At 46.9% G+C, this 16,868-nt stretch overlaps 2 protein-coding genes across 2 annotated transcripts in view; one reads left to right on the top strand and one right to left on the bottom strand.

The window, feature by feature from the left end:
• The window catches only part of CAPZB (capping actin protein of muscle Z-line subunit beta), a 58,990-nt gene extending 48,820 nt beyond the window's left edge, over positions 1-10,170 (top strand). The window contains exons 8-10 of the mRNA XM_085305218.1: positions 5,257-5,322; positions 6,565-6,641; positions 9,919-10,170. Of these exons, the coding sequence (XP_085161344.1) occupies positions 5,257-5,322; positions 6,565-6,641; positions 9,919-10,006 (231 nt within the window). The 3' untranslated portion in view covers positions 10,007-10,170. The remainder of the gene's footprint in view (positions 1-5,256; positions 5,323-6,564; positions 6,642-9,918) is intronic.
• A 2,985-nt stretch (positions 10,171-13,155) lies between these two features.
• On the bottom strand, positions 13,156-16,862 carry SLC66A1 (solute carrier family 66 member 1). The gene is made up of 6 exons (XM_085305222.1): positions 16,669-16,862; positions 16,349-16,436; positions 14,884-15,038; positions 14,495-14,587; positions 14,072-14,257; positions 13,156-13,856 (listed from the first exon to the last, which is right to left on the bottom strand). Exons 1-6 carry the CDS (start codon positions 16,765-16,767, stop codon positions 13,758-13,760), a joined length of 720 nt encoding a protein of 239 aa, XP_085161348.1. The 5' UTR covers positions 16,768-16,862; the 3' UTR covers positions 13,156-13,757.
• Positions 16,863-16,868: the final 6 nt, after the last annotated feature.

Consider the following 16,868-nt stretch of genomic DNA (forward strand, 5'->3'; position numbering starts at 1 on the left):
CACGGAGATGTTATGTTCCAGAGAGATACTCCTTGGAAGACATTGCCCTATGCAATATCTGCTTTAATATCATACAATGAGAGTTGACACATCTCTTCCTATCCTCTAAGCTACTCCTCCTCATTGGCTCTCCCAGTGCAGCTTTTGGTATGCTGCAGTAGGAGCTGGCATATGTAAATAAATGTAAATATTGTGGCTTTGTCCTTGTTTAGAATTGGAAAGTAACTGTACAAGCATTTATGATTTGTAAGGGGACAGAATAAGGCAAGAGAAGGAGCGACGTGAGAGAGTAAGGACTTTACCTGTTTTGCGAGCCTGGAAATCTCCTTTGGTTAGCTTTAAGTTACTCGKCTTGGTGATTTTTGGAAGAACTACTTCAGGCTTTTGCTTTATCAATTCAATTTTGCAGTTTTTTTTTAAGAGTTGGAGTTTTAACTAATTGAAATAATATGTCGTGTGATCCGTTCACTGAGCTATGAATTTCGGCTTTGTTTAAAATRTAGAAATTCAAATTCTTTCCTAGTTCAGTATAGAAGTGTGTGTGTTTATATACATACACAAAAAATATCCAATGTTATATGCGTATGTGCATAACTTGCATGTGATTGTGTGTTTGTATGTATAAATTTGTACATACACGTATGCATTCACACGCACATCTGTATATCTAATGATAAAAATTCTGGTCAGATGCATGCACTTAAATCCATCCGTTGGTTATAATTTCATTTTGACAGCTTGGATAGAATTGAAGCCTAAGTGACACCTTCACATTAGACTCCTTGTTAGATACTTGTTGAAAGTCATATGTGTGAGAAAATAATTTTCTACTYGCCTAGTGAACATTTTGTTCTAATCTTTAGCAATATATGTTGTTTTTAGGAATAAATACTGACACAGTGAATGCAGTCATCTTGGTTTTGAGTATAAGTGACGTTATAGGAGAACGCTTGGGTTGGACTGGAAGGAGAAAACTGATTTTGTTTCATCTCCTTCCCCCAAAGGCACAAAATGTCAGATAGGGAGCTTTATTTTTACAGTTGCCTAAACAAGGGTGCTCTCCCAGGCACTTTGTGTTCTGGAGACAAGGCTGGATGCAGTTCAAGGGAGCTCCGAGTTGAAGCACCACAGGCCAGGATGGAGGAAGTAACTCCCAGCTCACATCCGACACTGGCAGGCTTCAGTAAATACAAGGAATGAGGCTGGAATTTGGAGAGGGGAAATAGTGATTCGTGTGTTATATGCTGTCTGCCTTGAYGAGGGACAGCAGATTGAGGTGGTGCACGTCCGAGAGAAAAGCACAGGACGTGCTACCTTCAGTTAACAACAAAGGGAGCAGCTTTTAGAGGGAAATGGAAAATACTAGCAGCTTTTCCATTACCTTGCACATTCTCCAATGACTGCAGGTAACTCCCACCCCTTTCCTGATTCAAGCCAGATGCTTGGCAGATGGTTGTCTCTCCCTGACGGACGTCAGGGTCCTGTCCTCTCGGTGTGTATGTTGGAATTGCTTGCGTTGCTTGCCGTGGCACTGTACTGCTTTGGCTGAATTTTGTGGTTTCATTAGGCTGCGCTTCGATTTGAGATAAGGGCAGCTGTACGGTCCTGTTTCATTTTATGTAAAGCAGAGGTAGCCTTCCAGTTTCTGGCAAATAGTCAAAACAGCACTTTGGACAGAATTCTGGAGCTCCCTTCTTAGAGGCAAAACTAACAGGTGCCTTTCTGAGATCTTGCACACAAAAAAAACCTGTGTGTTTCTCCGAAGCCAGGACGAACATTGTGAGGAAGTGCCGATTTGCTGAGAAAGAAGTTGGCTCAAAAGTCAGAGTTTATTTACATCTGTCAGTATGGGAAGGGGAGGGTATGAATTTGTAGAGGAAATGTAGCCTGGGATTTGAGATTAAAGCTCTACAGATGTATGTTGATTTTTGTATTTGAAATACGAAGGTGAAACATTTTGCCGAGCTGGATGAAGGCTGATTTGTTGCAAACTGAGCTTTTCCTGCATTCAGGAAGATGTGCGCGGTGATATATTGTAGCTCAATAAAACACCAGCAGAGACATTCTGCCATTTATCATAATAGGTAAATCCTCCGAGGCTTGTACTCCGCAATTAGACAAGTCATATATTTCCATCAAGTTGAGCTTTCATGTAAAGGCCTATCCCACTGGCTTCCAGATGTTGTAGCACTGAGTGAGGAGACAGGGAGAGTATTTCCACCAGAGAGATTTTCAAGTTGTAGCAGCCACAATCCTTAAGCTCCCCCTCAGCAAGTGGTTGCTAAATGAGCAGTATTTTGGGGTGCGGAGGACTGCAGAGGTGTACTGAACGCTAACTGTCTAGGAAATGATTTCTGCTTTACGTGGATTTTTACRGTGGTACAGTTGTGTAATAGCTGGGTTGGAATAAAAGAGAGGGAGTAGAAGAGATGAGCAAGTATGGASTAGTAGCATAGAGAACTAATATACAGTCACCAGATACACTCATGGTTTTGAATTTACAGTTTGGTAAAGGATCAGGGGCACCTTGGTAACGCTGATAGAAATAAATGTGCTTGAAGGCTGTGRAAGGATGAGGTAAGTTTTCAGTGGATTTGTGCAAAAGCTGCAAGTTATATGGTGCTCACAGCCTTCATTTGTATGGTTGGAGTTTGAAATGAGTGTTGGAGAAAAAGGCCAAATTTTGCCTCATTGATATCCAAATAATTCCACATATTTTCCACCTGCAGACTTCAGTCTGCCCACTGGCTGTGGCTTTGGGAGCTGTTGGCTTGCATTGGTCTGTTTGTGTTTCATTAAAGAGATTTTCACGTTGCTCCATGTCCAGAGCAGCTGTGGATGTGGTGGTTAGGTCTTTGGAGTGACATGGTGGATGAGTTTCCTCCTTATCTTTCTAGTCTTTTTAGACGTTTTCATGATGAACTAAAGTATTTATCCAGTTTGCATTTCTCTCTTTGTATTAACTCTTCCTCCAAATGATGTTTAGAGAAAGCCCAAACAGCTGCTGTGTTCCATGCAGGAAACATCCAAAGTGACCAGCCAGCCATCGAAAGCTTAATATACCCAGAAGAGTGAATTTCCYTCTGAGTCAGACTTGCAGCAGATGGCTGGGGAAACGAGGCAAAGAAGCCAGGCAGCGTATCTCTCGGACGGGAGAAGAGCGACCGAGCCATGTAGATCGGGCTTGGCTCATTCCGGAGTGTTAGGTTTTTTGGCCGAGCTCAACGGCAGATGGGGAGTGACAGTGGGAAGATGAGCCGCTTGTTAACATCAACTTGCAGAATGGAATTTCCCCTCAAAGCAAATTAACCCCTTTCTTTAAGCAGCTATAAGCTTTCGGCTTAGACTTGTGCAGGAACAGCCCGCAGAAGGAACCTTTAAAAATCCCAGCGACTCGGCTGTTTGTGTAACATGGCTGCTTACTGACTCCGAACTCCATTAAAACAGCCTCTCCTAACATCTGGCCTTCTGCAGCATATACAAAATGTTTTCCTTCTGGCAGCGGATTTTATGGAGATGTAATAATATACATTTTGCAAAAAGCAATTCTATTTTCAGATTCTGTTTCTTACCCAATGTGCTTGGTGTGTCCAGGTGTGGAGTAGACGCGGTGGGGAGTCCGTGGAAATAAATTACCCGCTGCCAACTCCCCTGCTGCCCCAGTTTTGGTCAATTTGCTGCTAGTTCCCAAACTCACTGTAACATGTATATGTGTGTTTGCATAGTTCAGATTTATATTCTCCCTCTACTGTGGTTGGATCCATTCTCCTGGCAGCATGTCTCCACTATATGTAAACAATCCGACTGTAATCTAAAGGAAAACTTAAACGTTCTTGTTCTTTTTCTCCCCCACTTCTAGGTTATCTTTTGCCTTCAGGGTTCCAACTAAATTACATGCTTCCCCAAGCCTGTTAGATACTTGGCTTACTAGAAGAAACCTGTAGCTGGCCCAGATTTTTAAACTCTGCCCTGAGGGAGGGATATGAACAGATGGATAAGAGAATTCAGTGGGATTAGTAAAACCCTTTGAAGACTGTTCTTCCCACTGCATTTTTCTCCCAGTTGTGTTTTCATGCCATCTCAGCACATATTGTATCAGTTGAGTTTCCTGTGACTGATGTTCGTTGTTCAACAGCTTGTCTGCATTTAGTCAGAAGAATTTTCATCTCCAGAACCAGGGGAGATGGTCGTCTTCTCTAGCACCGGAAGCTCRCAGATCGTGTACGGCCAGCCGCGGCCTCCAGATGAACATCCTGTTAGGCAAAGGTGGATCGAATAAAGAGCACATGGTGTTTTACTCTGCCAGCTCGCAGTTGTGATCTTGGTCAGGAKGGAGCTTCCGAATCTCTGCTGGTTTTCTACCTGTCTCCTGTTCCAGCTGTACTAAGARTAGGGGACCGTTACATGCTTAATGTGATCCAGCTCTACAAACGATAGTTGTCTTCTTCCCTCCAAACCTCCCTCCAGTACTTCCTTCCCCTGGACAGTTAGGCAAATGTATGGTATACTGGTTCAGCTTGTTGATCTAAAAGAAAACACCAAAGACTCATTCGGTGATATTTCTCTTCCTGTATAATTGCATACGAGTGTCATCTTAAAGTCGGCGGTAGTTTAAGTCATCAGCAGTCTTGCAGGTAGCTGTGACTTCTGCATTCTCTATTCCTTCCCTTGGTACTGGCAGATAAATCATGTCTRAGGTGTAGTTCACTAGGAGAGCCTGAAAACGGAGACTCTGCYGCACGTGTGCTGGAGGTAGCATCGAGATGAAGATGCAAAGCAACAGCTGGCTTTGCAGGGATAGTTCACAGCTGTTAAACTGGCAGCACCAAACTTGTGTGCATCTCATCAGCAACAACAACGTCTTTCACGTCCCCACGCTGTGCTACTGTGCTCCTTGTCCTGCTGCGTGTGCGCTACCGTAGATCTGCAGCCCCTTAGCAGGCAGGGAACGACCATTTCGTAGTGCCTGGCTACGCCTTTGGGTTACRTAGAAGTGAAGGAGCTTGCTTGTGCCAACGGGGTTTTATTTTGATTCATGGTTTTCATTACCTTATGCTTCCCTTATGAAGATGTGAGTCATTTGTCTAGTTCTGGGAATTTCTCATTATGTTATTAGCCTGTGTGCACATTGAAAGAATAGTTGCTTGAGGATGTCAACGTCCGTGTTCTTCAGTCCCCTCTCTCGATACGTAAAATTTCTACGTATCTGCTCTCTGATTTTCACGCTAGCAATGGCTCCATGTCTTTTTGTTCTAGATGGAGAAAGATGAGACTGTGAGCGACTCYTCTCCACACATAGCCAATATTGGACGCTTGGTAGAGGTAAGTGCGGTCAAGCCATCACAGCWTGAGCCTGCTGCAGGCTCTCTTGCCCGTGTTTGGTCCCATGCCTAAGARTTTTGTTGTATGCTTTTGTCTTTACAAAGTTATTTACTGCTTTTGTACAAAGTCTAGTCTTCTGATTTCGCTCGGTATTTGACGGCTTTGCGGTATTTGCGCCAAGTTTGTAGATAGAAAAAGTCCACTCTGCACTATTTTGCTCTTTCCTACTCAATACAATAGTAAAATTTTCATGCAAAATATTTTATCACTAGTTAATTCAGCACTAGTTAACAATTTCCTACGCTCATGCTTGTTGTACAGTCACTTTTGGGCAGAATTATTTAAAGCCAGGCTGTAATGTACAGAACTATCCTTTAGACTGAAATTTGAGTGTGTAGTAAGCACTTCCTAAATCCACTGGAATTGTTTTTGTTGGTACTTTGTTTTATTGCAGTTGTCAGTCGTCTCTGCTCAGCATGCTGAGAGTGACGCGTGTGATTGCATTAGCCACTCAGAAGGGCTTTGGTGCGACGCTGTCCTGWATAAAGCTGTTTTAGATTTCCTTGATCTTCATAGTTGCTTTGGGAAGAGAGAAGGAAATTCTTAAATAAAATMGATTATAATGCATTTATTAAACTGAGGCCTCGAAAGCAGGCAGATATTTCTTTTTTTTTCTAAGTATCTGGCTTGAGTGAAAGTGACCTACAGAAAGAAGATACTGCTTACTTGCAAGATACGTCTCAAAACAGTTTGCTACCCAGGTTTAACGAATTAGTCAATAGCTCAAAAACTCAAAGAAACCCACAAGCACAAAACTGGACGTGTTGGCTGTGCTAAGTGACTGACTTGCAACTTGGACTCTGTTCAGTGCCACCAAATTCCCAAGCAAGGTTGAGGTGAAATGCTATTTCTTTTTTGCAGTTGGATGCAGAAAAATTGGACAGAAACTGCCCTCTTGTGGTCCTGAACAGGTATCTTGTGTGCACAGTCTAGAGCAACAGCCAGGAAGAGAAACTGCTCAGACAGCAATGGAGCTAAACCTTTCTCTTAGATAAGACCAGAGAGATGAGGTCGTATAGTCTCCCGTGAAAGTTTATGCGGTAGGAATACGCTGCGTTGAACCGTGCTCTGGCGGGTGTTGTACGTCCAGATGAACCTGTAAGACAACGTAGCAGGATGTAACTGCACCCGTGCTAAAAACCATTGGAATGACTAAGAATCTGGTTTCTTGCTTTCTTACAGGATATGGAAAACAAAATCAGAAGTACATTGAATGAGATTTATTTTGGAAAAACAAAGGACATCGTTAATGGGCTGAGGTAAGGGGCTTTCCAGCTGCCTGCGYTCCCCGTAGTGCCCGTGGTGCTGTCCCCAGCCTGGCCCTGGTCAGCTTTCTTCTGCTGGAACTTCCCTTTCCTACACAAAGTCTTTTCACATTCCTAATTAATCGGCACGATTTGGAAACACTGTTTGTGCTGTGGTGTTTTGGGAACACTGCTTTTCTGCCTTTTAACTGCAGGAATTTGAAGCAATGTTTTAATCCCTTGTTCCCTCAACAGGAAGAAAATAGCAGTTAGCAATGCTTGTTCTTCAGGATTATTTTTAATTGGGGGTTTTGCTTCTCCACATTCCTAAAAGTGGTCCTTAAATTCTGAATCTTCTTTCTAGTATTCTTAAAAACAGTTAGCTGGTCCCAGAGTTAAAACATGACATTAATGGTTTGCAGTGTTTAGGCTTTTGTTTTAAATTCTCTCTCTCTCTCAATACTTCTGGCCGAAATGCAGTGTACTAGAAAGATAACTGAATAAGCCCTCTGTGCCTTTCTGAAGGGAACCGCACTGTGCTTTGCAACCCCTGCTCATGCCTGGTCGGGGGTTCTGTGTAGAAATCCCAAGTTGATCGTTCTCAGACTCCTAGAGGAAAGTGCAGACAGGTGATGCCAAATCCTCTCATTTTAAACATCGCAAATAAACGTCCCCTGCACAGGGTGATGATGCAGAGTGGACGAATGGCGCAAGTACATGTGCTGCTGAAATATGGAGGTGGGGGGAATCCATAACCTCTCCTTCAGACGATAGAATAATGGTGCTAATTAAATATTTGTGCTGCCTTCTTAACAGCATGGGCAGAAGCAGTCGACAGTATCTGAGAAAGCAGCTGCTCTCTTTTTTTTTCTTCCCCAAACCCCTGCTTTCATAACAGGCCTGTATTTTCATTTGTGGTGTGCAGGGGTTTAGCCAGGAAGCATTTATTAGCATTAAAGGGAAATATGTAATGCAGTCTTTTTCCTTGTGAACATTGCCTTAAGCTCTTGTAATTGAATCTATTTCCTATGTCTTCCCATTGCTCGGTTTGAGTCATGTTATCCTCTGCATTGGTTTTGCTGGTCTGTTTAGAACTTGTAAYGTGTGGAGCATCTGGCTTTGGCTTTTTTCTAGCCTTTTCCCTGTTTCTTCTAACCTGTGTTTTTACAATTATTCTTCCTGAGTGTGCTTCTGGTGGTTTCCAGCATACCAACTCTGTGTTACTGAGTTCTTCTGACTGTTCTTTTCCCTGTTTACTTCCCTCATTTCTAAACTGCTCTCTGTAGATCTATTGATGCTATCCCCGACAACCAAAAGTATAAGCAGTTGCAGAGGGAGCTTTCTCAAGTGTTGACCCAGCGCCAGATCTACATCCAGCCTGATAACTAAACCAATCCAGGTACCCCTGCCTGTGAGGTGTGACAACCRGCACTAAACCAGGACTCACCCAGCCAAGACCTCTGCATGATAACTGAGACCAGAACTAACCCCTAACTCCTGTGGACTGATAAAGAACATTTGATCCATGTTTCACCCAAGGGTTAATTCTTCATCTGGCCAACTAAGTGTTGTGATTTCATTTTAAGTGTTTCTCTTCCCCCTTATTCCATTTGAAATATCACGCTCTGAAATGTGGCAGGACTTACCGCTTTGCACTCTAGCTCGGGAGCAAGAAAACAGCGTGCGGTCATGTACCCAAAGCGGTGTTAGCTTGGACTTACTCTGTCCAAAAACCCTTGGACTCCGTCCCTTGTGCGCTGTCAGTTTTTACAGCTGTGGTACACCACTTTAATGAACAAATTCCCTGTAATCTTAGTCTTCCTTGCAGAAAGACAAGAAATCTTGGAAATAAATGGCTGTTCTTGCAGTTATGAAAAATTATGGCTGTGGTACTTCCTGAGACTTCTGAGTAAACAGGAGCTTCCCGCACACGCATCTCCCCTGTTTGCCTTGTGCATCTTGAATTGCCTTGGAGCTTGAAACTTCAGTCCCACTCGAGCTCTGCTGAAATGTTTCTGGCCTCCATTTGCTTGTGCTCTGCACAGCCTGTAAAGGGATTTGTTCCTGTGCTCGCGTTTGCGCTGGAGCTCTGAGTGCCTAGGACGCGCGCCGGTGACTAACCCTGAGCCAGTTTAACCTTCCACTCCAATTCCTAATGAGTTACAGATGTTGTCTTAAACGCGTTACGCTGACGAAGGGGAAAATGCACTGTTTGTTGATAATGGCTGAGAACCACTTCTTTAGCCTATGACAAATGCAAATAYAAAATGTATATATTTTTATTAAAGCAGTAGAAGTCTCCGGAGACAAGAGAATGGAAATACTGTTATAAAAATGTTAGGAAAATAACAGACACAAAGAACAGCCTTGTTTACAGGAGACAGCGTCCAGGCAAAATAAAGTAGCCTTGACTACAGAAGACAGTGTGAACTATAGTTTATGTGGGAAGAAGTCCTACCAAACTGGATGCTAATCACTTCTCTGCTGTGTTAGCATCTCCTGAAGAGTCTAGTATCGTTATTCTATTGACGATCATGTTTATGAGTTCAGGTTTTTTTTTAATAAGAAGTCTCTTACTGCACTGCTGAAAGTCTAAGTTCCTCCACAGCCGCCTAACAGAGCAGTGAGCCACAATGAATCCTTAAAGGATTTTTTTCCGTGACCAAACTTGTAGTAAAAGGGAACCCGTGAAATAATCTTGCCTGCAGTCTCTCTGTTACTCTTCAGCTGCTTTGGTTTACCAGTTGCTRTAGGTGAAGTATAAGCTGGAAAAGCAAATTCCAGATCAGAAACTSCAGCCGCTTTTCCCCCTGGTGAACGTGCTGGCGGGAGGTTGTGACATGCTGCCCCTAGCCCAGGAAAACTCTGCGAGAACTTTCAGGAGCTCCCACAGCCCGGCCCCTTCCRCCTTCGCTGGGAGAGGCTGGATTTCTCTGCCTTCTCGGCATGATTGGTTTGAGATGAGAGCGCTAACACCCTTTGCTGGTAGTACACCTGGATTTTTCCAGTTGTCACATGAAAATTGGGAATCTCCTTCCAGCACAGGGAGGCTTCATGGGAAGCACTGTGTCTTTTGGTGCCATCCTTGCTAGAGTGAATTTTGCTTTGATATACTCACTGAAGTGTTCGCTTTGCTTTCTGTCTTCCCTGCTTACAACAGGCAAGCTGAGTTTTGTTTCCTCTAAGCCTGGGTTGAGGTGCTTCTCCTCTAGACTCACGTGCCAGAAGAACGGTTAAAACGGCCTCCTTTCCGCTGCATCGCTTCTGATTTGTGCTTCCTCTTTCCCAACAGGTCTGTGCAGACTTTTGCAGACAAATCAAAACAAGAAGCTCTTAAAAATGACCTGGTGGAGGCTTTGAAGAGAAAGCAGCAAAGTTAAAATACTCTTCATGCTAACRAGACTTGCCATGCACTCATTAGATTCCTTTCTTAGAAAACTCATTTCGCCCCCCCCCCTTTTTCTGTTACATCACATCACAACTTGCATTCAATACTGCCCATGCAACGCCATCTTCTCCCCGTGAATAAAGCTGTACAAACTTTTTCAGTCTCTGAGGCCTACTTTGCACCACATTTTACTATCGAGACCTTAGGCTATGTTGCTGTAGAAGTCCATGTTTTTTTCCCCCCTCCCCTTCTTCCACCCTCCTCCCATTTATATGCATAAACACGGATCATCGTTTGTCTTTTCCTCTCCTCTCCTGCCTTTTGTTACATTGGTGTAAAAAATGTAAAACAAAAATTTATTAAATACTGTGGTGTGTGAAAGAGGAAGAACTGGAAAAAAAAATAAATCTATTCCACGTATGTTTGGGGGCTGGGCACAGGGGCTGGCTGGTGGGAGGGAGGGACGAGAGGGTGTTCCTCGGTGTTGTACTATACTGACTCAACCAGATTCGCAAGGAGACGGCGGTTAGGAGACCTGCTGAACGTTCTGCTCTTCTAGAGCCTGGTTCCAAGGCGCTTTTCTGTCAATTTTTAATGGAATGCAAAAGGGGTTTTTGTTTCGATTTTGGTTTTTTTTGTAAAGCTTAAATTGAATCTACATCTGATACTTGATCCTCCATACTAAAAAAAAAAAAAACAGAAAAAGATTGAAAACAACAAAAAAATAAAAATAAAAAAAAATCCCAGGAGCAGCATGTGCATTTGGTGTCCTTATTTCTCTTTCCTTCCCCCTTGCGTTACTTGGGGTTTGTGCCCTAAGCGCGTTCCTTCACGGCACCTGGAAGCGATTGCCCTGTCCGTAGGTAGACGCGCTCGAACGCTGAGGCAGCCACCGAGCCCGGGAATCCGAGCAGCCTCTGTGTTAGATGCCGGCAGAAAGCACGAAAGCTCTTTTCCTCTCGCTCCACCTTCCTCACTTCGAGCGAGGTTCAACGTGCTGCTGCTCCTCGCACCCCCAGCGGCGCGCGGCTGCCGGCCTTGCAAGCCGTYGGCATCCGGAAGCTGGCATCCCGCCGCACGCTGGGACCGACGCTTCAGGCGGCCAGCAAACGCGGAACAGATGCCTGGCTGCCTCCAAAAAAGCAAAACAAAAAAAACAAAACAAAAAAAAAAATAAAATAAGAAGTGCTGCAGGCAGAGGAGAGGCTTTTTGGTGCACCAACGCTTGGCGGTTTTACGTGTGTGGATGGTTCTGCCCACAGATGGTAGCGAAAGGCAGCTCGGGGCCTCCCTGCACGGGCTGGGAACCTGCTCCAGACCTTCCCTCTCGCCAAACAAAAATCTGGCCTAAGGGGCTCATTAAGGCAGCGGGTGCTCCGAGTCGCACCTCGCTCAGCTCCAGGTCTGCTGCCCCGTCCTGTCCTGCCTGCGCGCTTAACGACCTCTTTAATCCCGGTGAAACACGGGAAGAGAAAGCACGTGCCTGCTGGGCTCTTCCTGCTGGGCTCTTCCTGCACGTGGCCGACGGCGTTCGCCTTTGGATGAACCGCAGCAGAGCGCGCCTGTTGGCATTAATATTGATCAACATGCTCTAATTTTACTCTAATTTTGCTTTTCCAGCGTGACCCGTTTAACATCCAGACATCTGCAGGTGATTACGGTCCCGTGCCGAAGTATTTACCCAGGGGCCTCCGGGCTCTAACGCAACTCATATGGGACGCAGGCTGGAGAAAGGGCACGCGCATATGCTCGCCTTAAAGCGGGCAGCACCGAGGGGCTCATGCTGGGATTTTGCTGGTGTTGCCTCTCAGACCCTTTTTGATGTCAGAAGTAAGTTCGCGTGAAGCGTTGAAGCTGGAAAAAAGAAATAGCGTGTGAAGCCGGGACGGGGGGGAGCATCTTGCTTCCTCGCTGCCGTTTCCGATTGCAGCGGGCGTGTGCGCGCGAAGGGTTCGGAGCGGGAGGGYGTGGGTTGGCTTTCCTTCGCCAAAGCCGTCCCTGCACACAACCAGAACAAAAGAGCATCTGATTTCAGTTCCTTTTGTGGCATATGGAGGACAAGCACTTTTCACAGAAMAATTGTGCAGGTAGAAGCCTTGAGATAGGTGCAGCTAGTGCGTCAGTTTATTCCTCTTCTTGAAGCGGCATAAATTGTTTGGCTACAAACCTCCAGATCGGGCTTGGCTTCTACGAGCCTGCAACTTCCYGAGTCTGCTGTTGTGTTACTCCGCAAGTTTGGGACAAGTTCATTCGTGCCTGCACCTCTCCTGCTGCGCTGCAACGCTCACGTATTTCTCAAATCTTAAATCGCAGGCTCTTCYGGGAACAGGGCTGAATTAGAGCAGAGCATCAGCGGCTGTTTCACCTTGCTCCCATCCTACCTAAAGCAAGTAGGGCTGAATTAAAGCAGCCCTAAACCAGCATCACCCTTATCAGTGTTTCAGCTGCACCTGAGGGGGAAGGAATTAAGTTACATGTATTTTTTGCCTCCTTTAGTTTAGTTCAYCATCCTCTAGGTGAGCTCAGTCAATTCAGGGGCCCAGTTTTTCTTTTAATCAACCTGCTGCCGTAGCCTGATACGCATTTAGTCGCGTGACTCCTATTTTGCAGCTGTCAAGGCTGTATTGCGTAAACACGGAGCTGCAGCTCAGCAAGGACGGACACAGGGAGCAACGACTTCCCCTTCCCAGGGAAGGGCAGATGTCACAGGACAGGCTGAGCAAGAGGAAAGCAACGATGATAAACAAACAAACAATGAGAGGGCTTAAAACGGGGGCTCAGGAGGTGAGCAGCTGGGACAGGTGGATGTTAGGAGAGCTGATGGTTGACAGAAGTGAGCACAGGTAAYGGAGAAAGGAAGATAGTTTCTCCTGTCTAGCCCTCAGCCGAGGTGTAGGGCTATCATGAACACCCCTAGGAAGGGGGTGGGACAGAGGAGTTGGGGATAAATTTGTCAGGGAGAGAGGATGGGACTAAAACCAAGCCTGAGCAGAAAGCCAGCAGCCAGGACTGCAGCCTTGCTGAAAGCCGCAGCAAAACGAAAGGCAGCAAAGTCCATGCGTTTCCGAGAAAGGGGGAATACAAAGTTAAGAGGCAGCAACAGCCAGATAAACCTGCAGAACAAAAGCAACGGAGGCATGGGTGGGGGGCAAGGACTTGTTTTTATAGAAGTGTGAGCCATTGCAATCAAAATACATATGCGTGGACTAAAACACTTTTGCTACTCCCTCTCCTCACCAGTTCCCCTCACTGCCGGCTCTTCCAGAATTTCAGCAGTGGAGGTGAGAGCGCAGCAGCGAGCGAAGGGCAGAAGGGAAGTGGTGTTTGTGCAGGTGACGGGCCGCTCTTAGCTCTGTCCCCTCCCCGCAGCTCCTTGGGCTCTTTTCACTTTTGCCAGTAACAGGGAAGCTCGAGATCCCCTTTGAGATACAGTAYGGAGAGCAGAAGTGGCCAAGTGCAGCTGTGGGGCTCAAGGGCAGTGAAGAGCGACYGTCTGAGGTATCTAGTTCTTCCCCGTTTATGCTGTTAGCGTCATTGGTATCGACGAGACACGAGGTCTCCCAGCGGAGTCCTAGGCAGGCAGGACACTTTAGCAGCATAACACATSACTCCCTGCCTTGTGGCCTCCTCTGCAAGGGGCCACTCAAAGAGGATGACAGGATGGAGAGTCCAGTTTGCCTGGCTTTAAAGTCAGCTTTCTTGCCTGCATCATCATGTTCTCATGCTGGGGCAAGCGCCCTTGGTCAGCTGTCAAAGGGCTCGTCCTGCTCGCCAAGAAGGGCGTCTCCCTCTTCCGGAGCACCAGGCCTTTCTCTCTGGTAAAGGAGGAACTGGAAAGAAATCTGGGGAAGGGTTAAGGTTCCACACATGGAGAAGCATCACTGTCTGCATGACAAGCTGGGTCTTACCACCCCCCAAAAAAGATGCTCACGCTGGGAAAGCAGGCAAACAGAGGCTTTGATGTGGAAACAGCACAAACAGCCTCATGCAAGCAAGCATCTGAAGCATTTAGCTGTTGCAACACAATTAGTCACTAACATGTGAGGGAGAAGGATACAATTACGTCAAGGGAGAGGACGCCCAGGCTGCCGATGAGCCAGGGAAGATGGTGTAGGATGTAGTCGCCTTCGCTTTGGCCCGGCTCTGGGTTCTTCAGGAGCACGCTGACGCCATACAGAGTGTTCCCCAGCATCACCAGAGCAAACAGGGAGTAGGAGACCCCAACAGTCGATTTCCTCTTGTACTGAAGGGAAAGCACACAAACAAAACCCTGACTCACRTGCCTTTCAATTCCCCTCTTCGCTTGTAAATAAATAAATAAAAGCCCCACTCAGAGTCTCTGCATTTCAAAGGGAGAGGAGAAAAATCAAGATCTCAAGTAAATACCCCACTGCCCCCCTTTAATTTACCATCCCAAGCTGAAAGAGGCCAGGACCAGGCTGCCGCCCTCCCCACCCCCCGCACACAGCGCRGCACTTACGTTAGTGTAGATCTGGGGGAGCCGGGAGCACAGGTACAGCACGGAGGAGATGGAGCCGATGGCGAAGCCGATCACTTCATTCCTGGTGAACGGCTGCAAGGCAAGGCAGGCCGTGAACAACGCGCGTGTTTTCGGGGATACGCTCGCGTACCGGAGCCGCCAATCCGCGCAACAGCGATTGTGGGACCAAGATCAAGTCTCTTGCTCCTCCGACCATACCTTGCCTGGATAATCCCAACCAGAAGTGGGGTTACGTTGGTGTTGCCAAGGATCATAAGCAGCAGATATGATTTCCTGCTGCTTATTATCGCTGCTTAATATTTCCACCCCCATGAGTGGTTTGTCTCTTCTCTGCCCTCTTCACTACTCTGATTTAGGAACCGGCTCACCGTATACCCGGACTCCTGCACACCAGCGGACAGCAGAGCCCTCCCTTTGAACGCCGCCGGTTCCTGCACCAAGCCGGTGTCTCTGCCCAGGAAGGACACGGTTGACGCCGTTCCGAGAAAAACGAAGACAAAGGCGGCGTTGATCAGAGCACGGACTGCAGAGCAAGCAGAGGTCATCAGGGACGGCTCGTTTGTCAGCCCCGAGGGCGGCCGGCTCTACCCTCCGGCAGCCCTCCTGGGGAGGAATACTGCTGAGTAAGAAGTTAAAATTCTCTTATCTTTGTCTGTGGCTGCAGAGTTAGTAGCAAGTAACTAGAGCAATAACTTGCCTGGGCTTTTTATCTTGCAGTGATAAGKATGATTTGCAAGTTATCTGGGAGGAAACTGTTCCTATCTGAGCTGACCAAGAACAGTAAAGTTTCTTCGGTTTTAAGATTCTTTTAAAAACCATTCCACTCATCTTGAGGCTTTTCGCTGCCTTAAATCACAGCGGTGCAAATTCAAACCCCTACTGTGCCAAGCTCTTTCACAGCAGAACTTGTCTGTAGACACTGTTTTTACTTTCTAGCTCTCCTATTTCAGCCAGATATTGTCCGRCTGGATTTACAGGTTGCTCCAAAAATCAAGGCCTTCGCGTTCCTGTTACTAGTTCTRCCCATTATGGCTCCAGCTGCACAGCCTGCCATGATGAGGGATGGCAGTAAGAAGGGCTCTATTTGAATTAGATTCTGTAATTAAGTTCTCCAACACTGGCTTTCTGTCAATCAGCTTAATAAGTTTCAATCAGCTTAATAAGTTAAAARAGTTTCAGGGTCCTGAGAGATTCCTGTTTGTAGTGCACAGGAAGCCACTATGCTAAAAAGCAGCTTTTTTTTCTTGCTGTTTATGAGAACTGCAGTGCAACTAAACAGCTTCTCCTTTTTTTTAAGCCTCTCTTGGGTTTTTTTAACCCCATCCCAACAGGGAGAAAGTTCTTCCCAAGGCCTCTCCATAGTGTTGGGGCTGCCCTTACTTGCAAGAAGGTCACTCACCCCAAAGCCAGCCGGTGACCGATGGCACAAGAGCCAGAAAGCTCTCCCCCTTCCCTTAAGGGACCTAGCAGCAGCTCCAACATGGAGCTGCTAGGTGACCGTAAGTCATTTCCTCCTGTGCTTATGCAGCTCACCAGGGGTTTCRTTTCAACCCAGGCACCACGCATGGTTTCTTTGCAAGCTAGCAGCTATTCAGGACCTGTGGCACATTTTAAAATAGCGCAGCTTTCACAGGTGTTCAGATAACGGCAAAAGCAAGTGGAGGCACCTAACAGCTGTATTAGCGTGTATCCAAGGTACCACTGCCAAGATGGATCTCCCCTGGGGATTGCCCCCTTTGACTGTGCTCTCCCAGCTCCATAGCTGAGTATAAGCAAGCATTAAAGACGCTGGAAAGGGACAGCACTGCCAAGCTATGGTTATAACTAACTCACATCCTCCACTTTGGTTCTTGGCTTTGTAGTAGCAGTACAGGGACAGCATGACCAGGTCTGCCAGCACGTAGTAAATGGCAGTGTAAACCTGCGGGAGAAGGACAGGTTGGTCACGTCGCAGGAAGGGCTCCCTCCGCAGCCAGCCCCTCCGCTCCGAGCGAGGGCTGTGTGCCGCTAGCTGCCCCAACGGCTTCGAGCTCGAGCAGCGTATGCCAAGGAGAAGGGACACAAGCAGCCCCGCAGGGTCCCAGCGCGGAAGCAAAGGGAGGGAGCGGGCTGTGCCACGGCTGCCCCCTCCGCACCCCGGGCTCGGGACCCACCTGCAGGGGCAGCTGGTTAGCCAGGAAGGAGCCGATGAGGTTGAGGAGGTCTCCGCCCAGCCAGCCCAGCAGGAAGTAGATGGAGAGAGCCTGGTCCATGATGCCCGTCTTGCAGGCCTGGTACAGCTGCCTGCAGGGAGGCAGTTCAGCGCTGACCCCGRGCGCGGGGCCGCGTTTCTGCGGCTGCTGCAGGGACAACG

This window comes from Rhea americana, unplaced genomic scaffold (genome assembly GCF_003343005.1).
Source record: "Rhea americana isolate MKP2758 unplaced genomic scaffold, rheAme1 scaffold_217, whole genome shotgun sequence".
Taxonomy (NCBI): Eukaryota; Metazoa; Chordata; class Aves; order Rheiformes; family Rheidae; genus Rhea; species Rhea americana.

Excerpts from the sequence above, each read along its gene's own strand:
- SLC66A1 (XM_085305222.1), bottom strand. The coding sequence starts at position 16,767 with ATGGACCAGGCTCTCTCCATCTACTTCCTGCTGGGCTGGCTGGGCGGA. Across the intron at positions 16,437-16,668 it reads CTAACCAGCTGCCCCTGCAG|GTTTACACTGCCATTTACTA; the intron begins GTGGGTCCCGAG and ends CTTCTCCCGCAG. Across the intron at positions 14,588-14,883 it reads TGCAGGAGTCCGGGTATACG|CCGTTCACCAGGAATGAAGT; the intron begins GTGAGCCGGTTC and ends CTTGCCTTGCAG.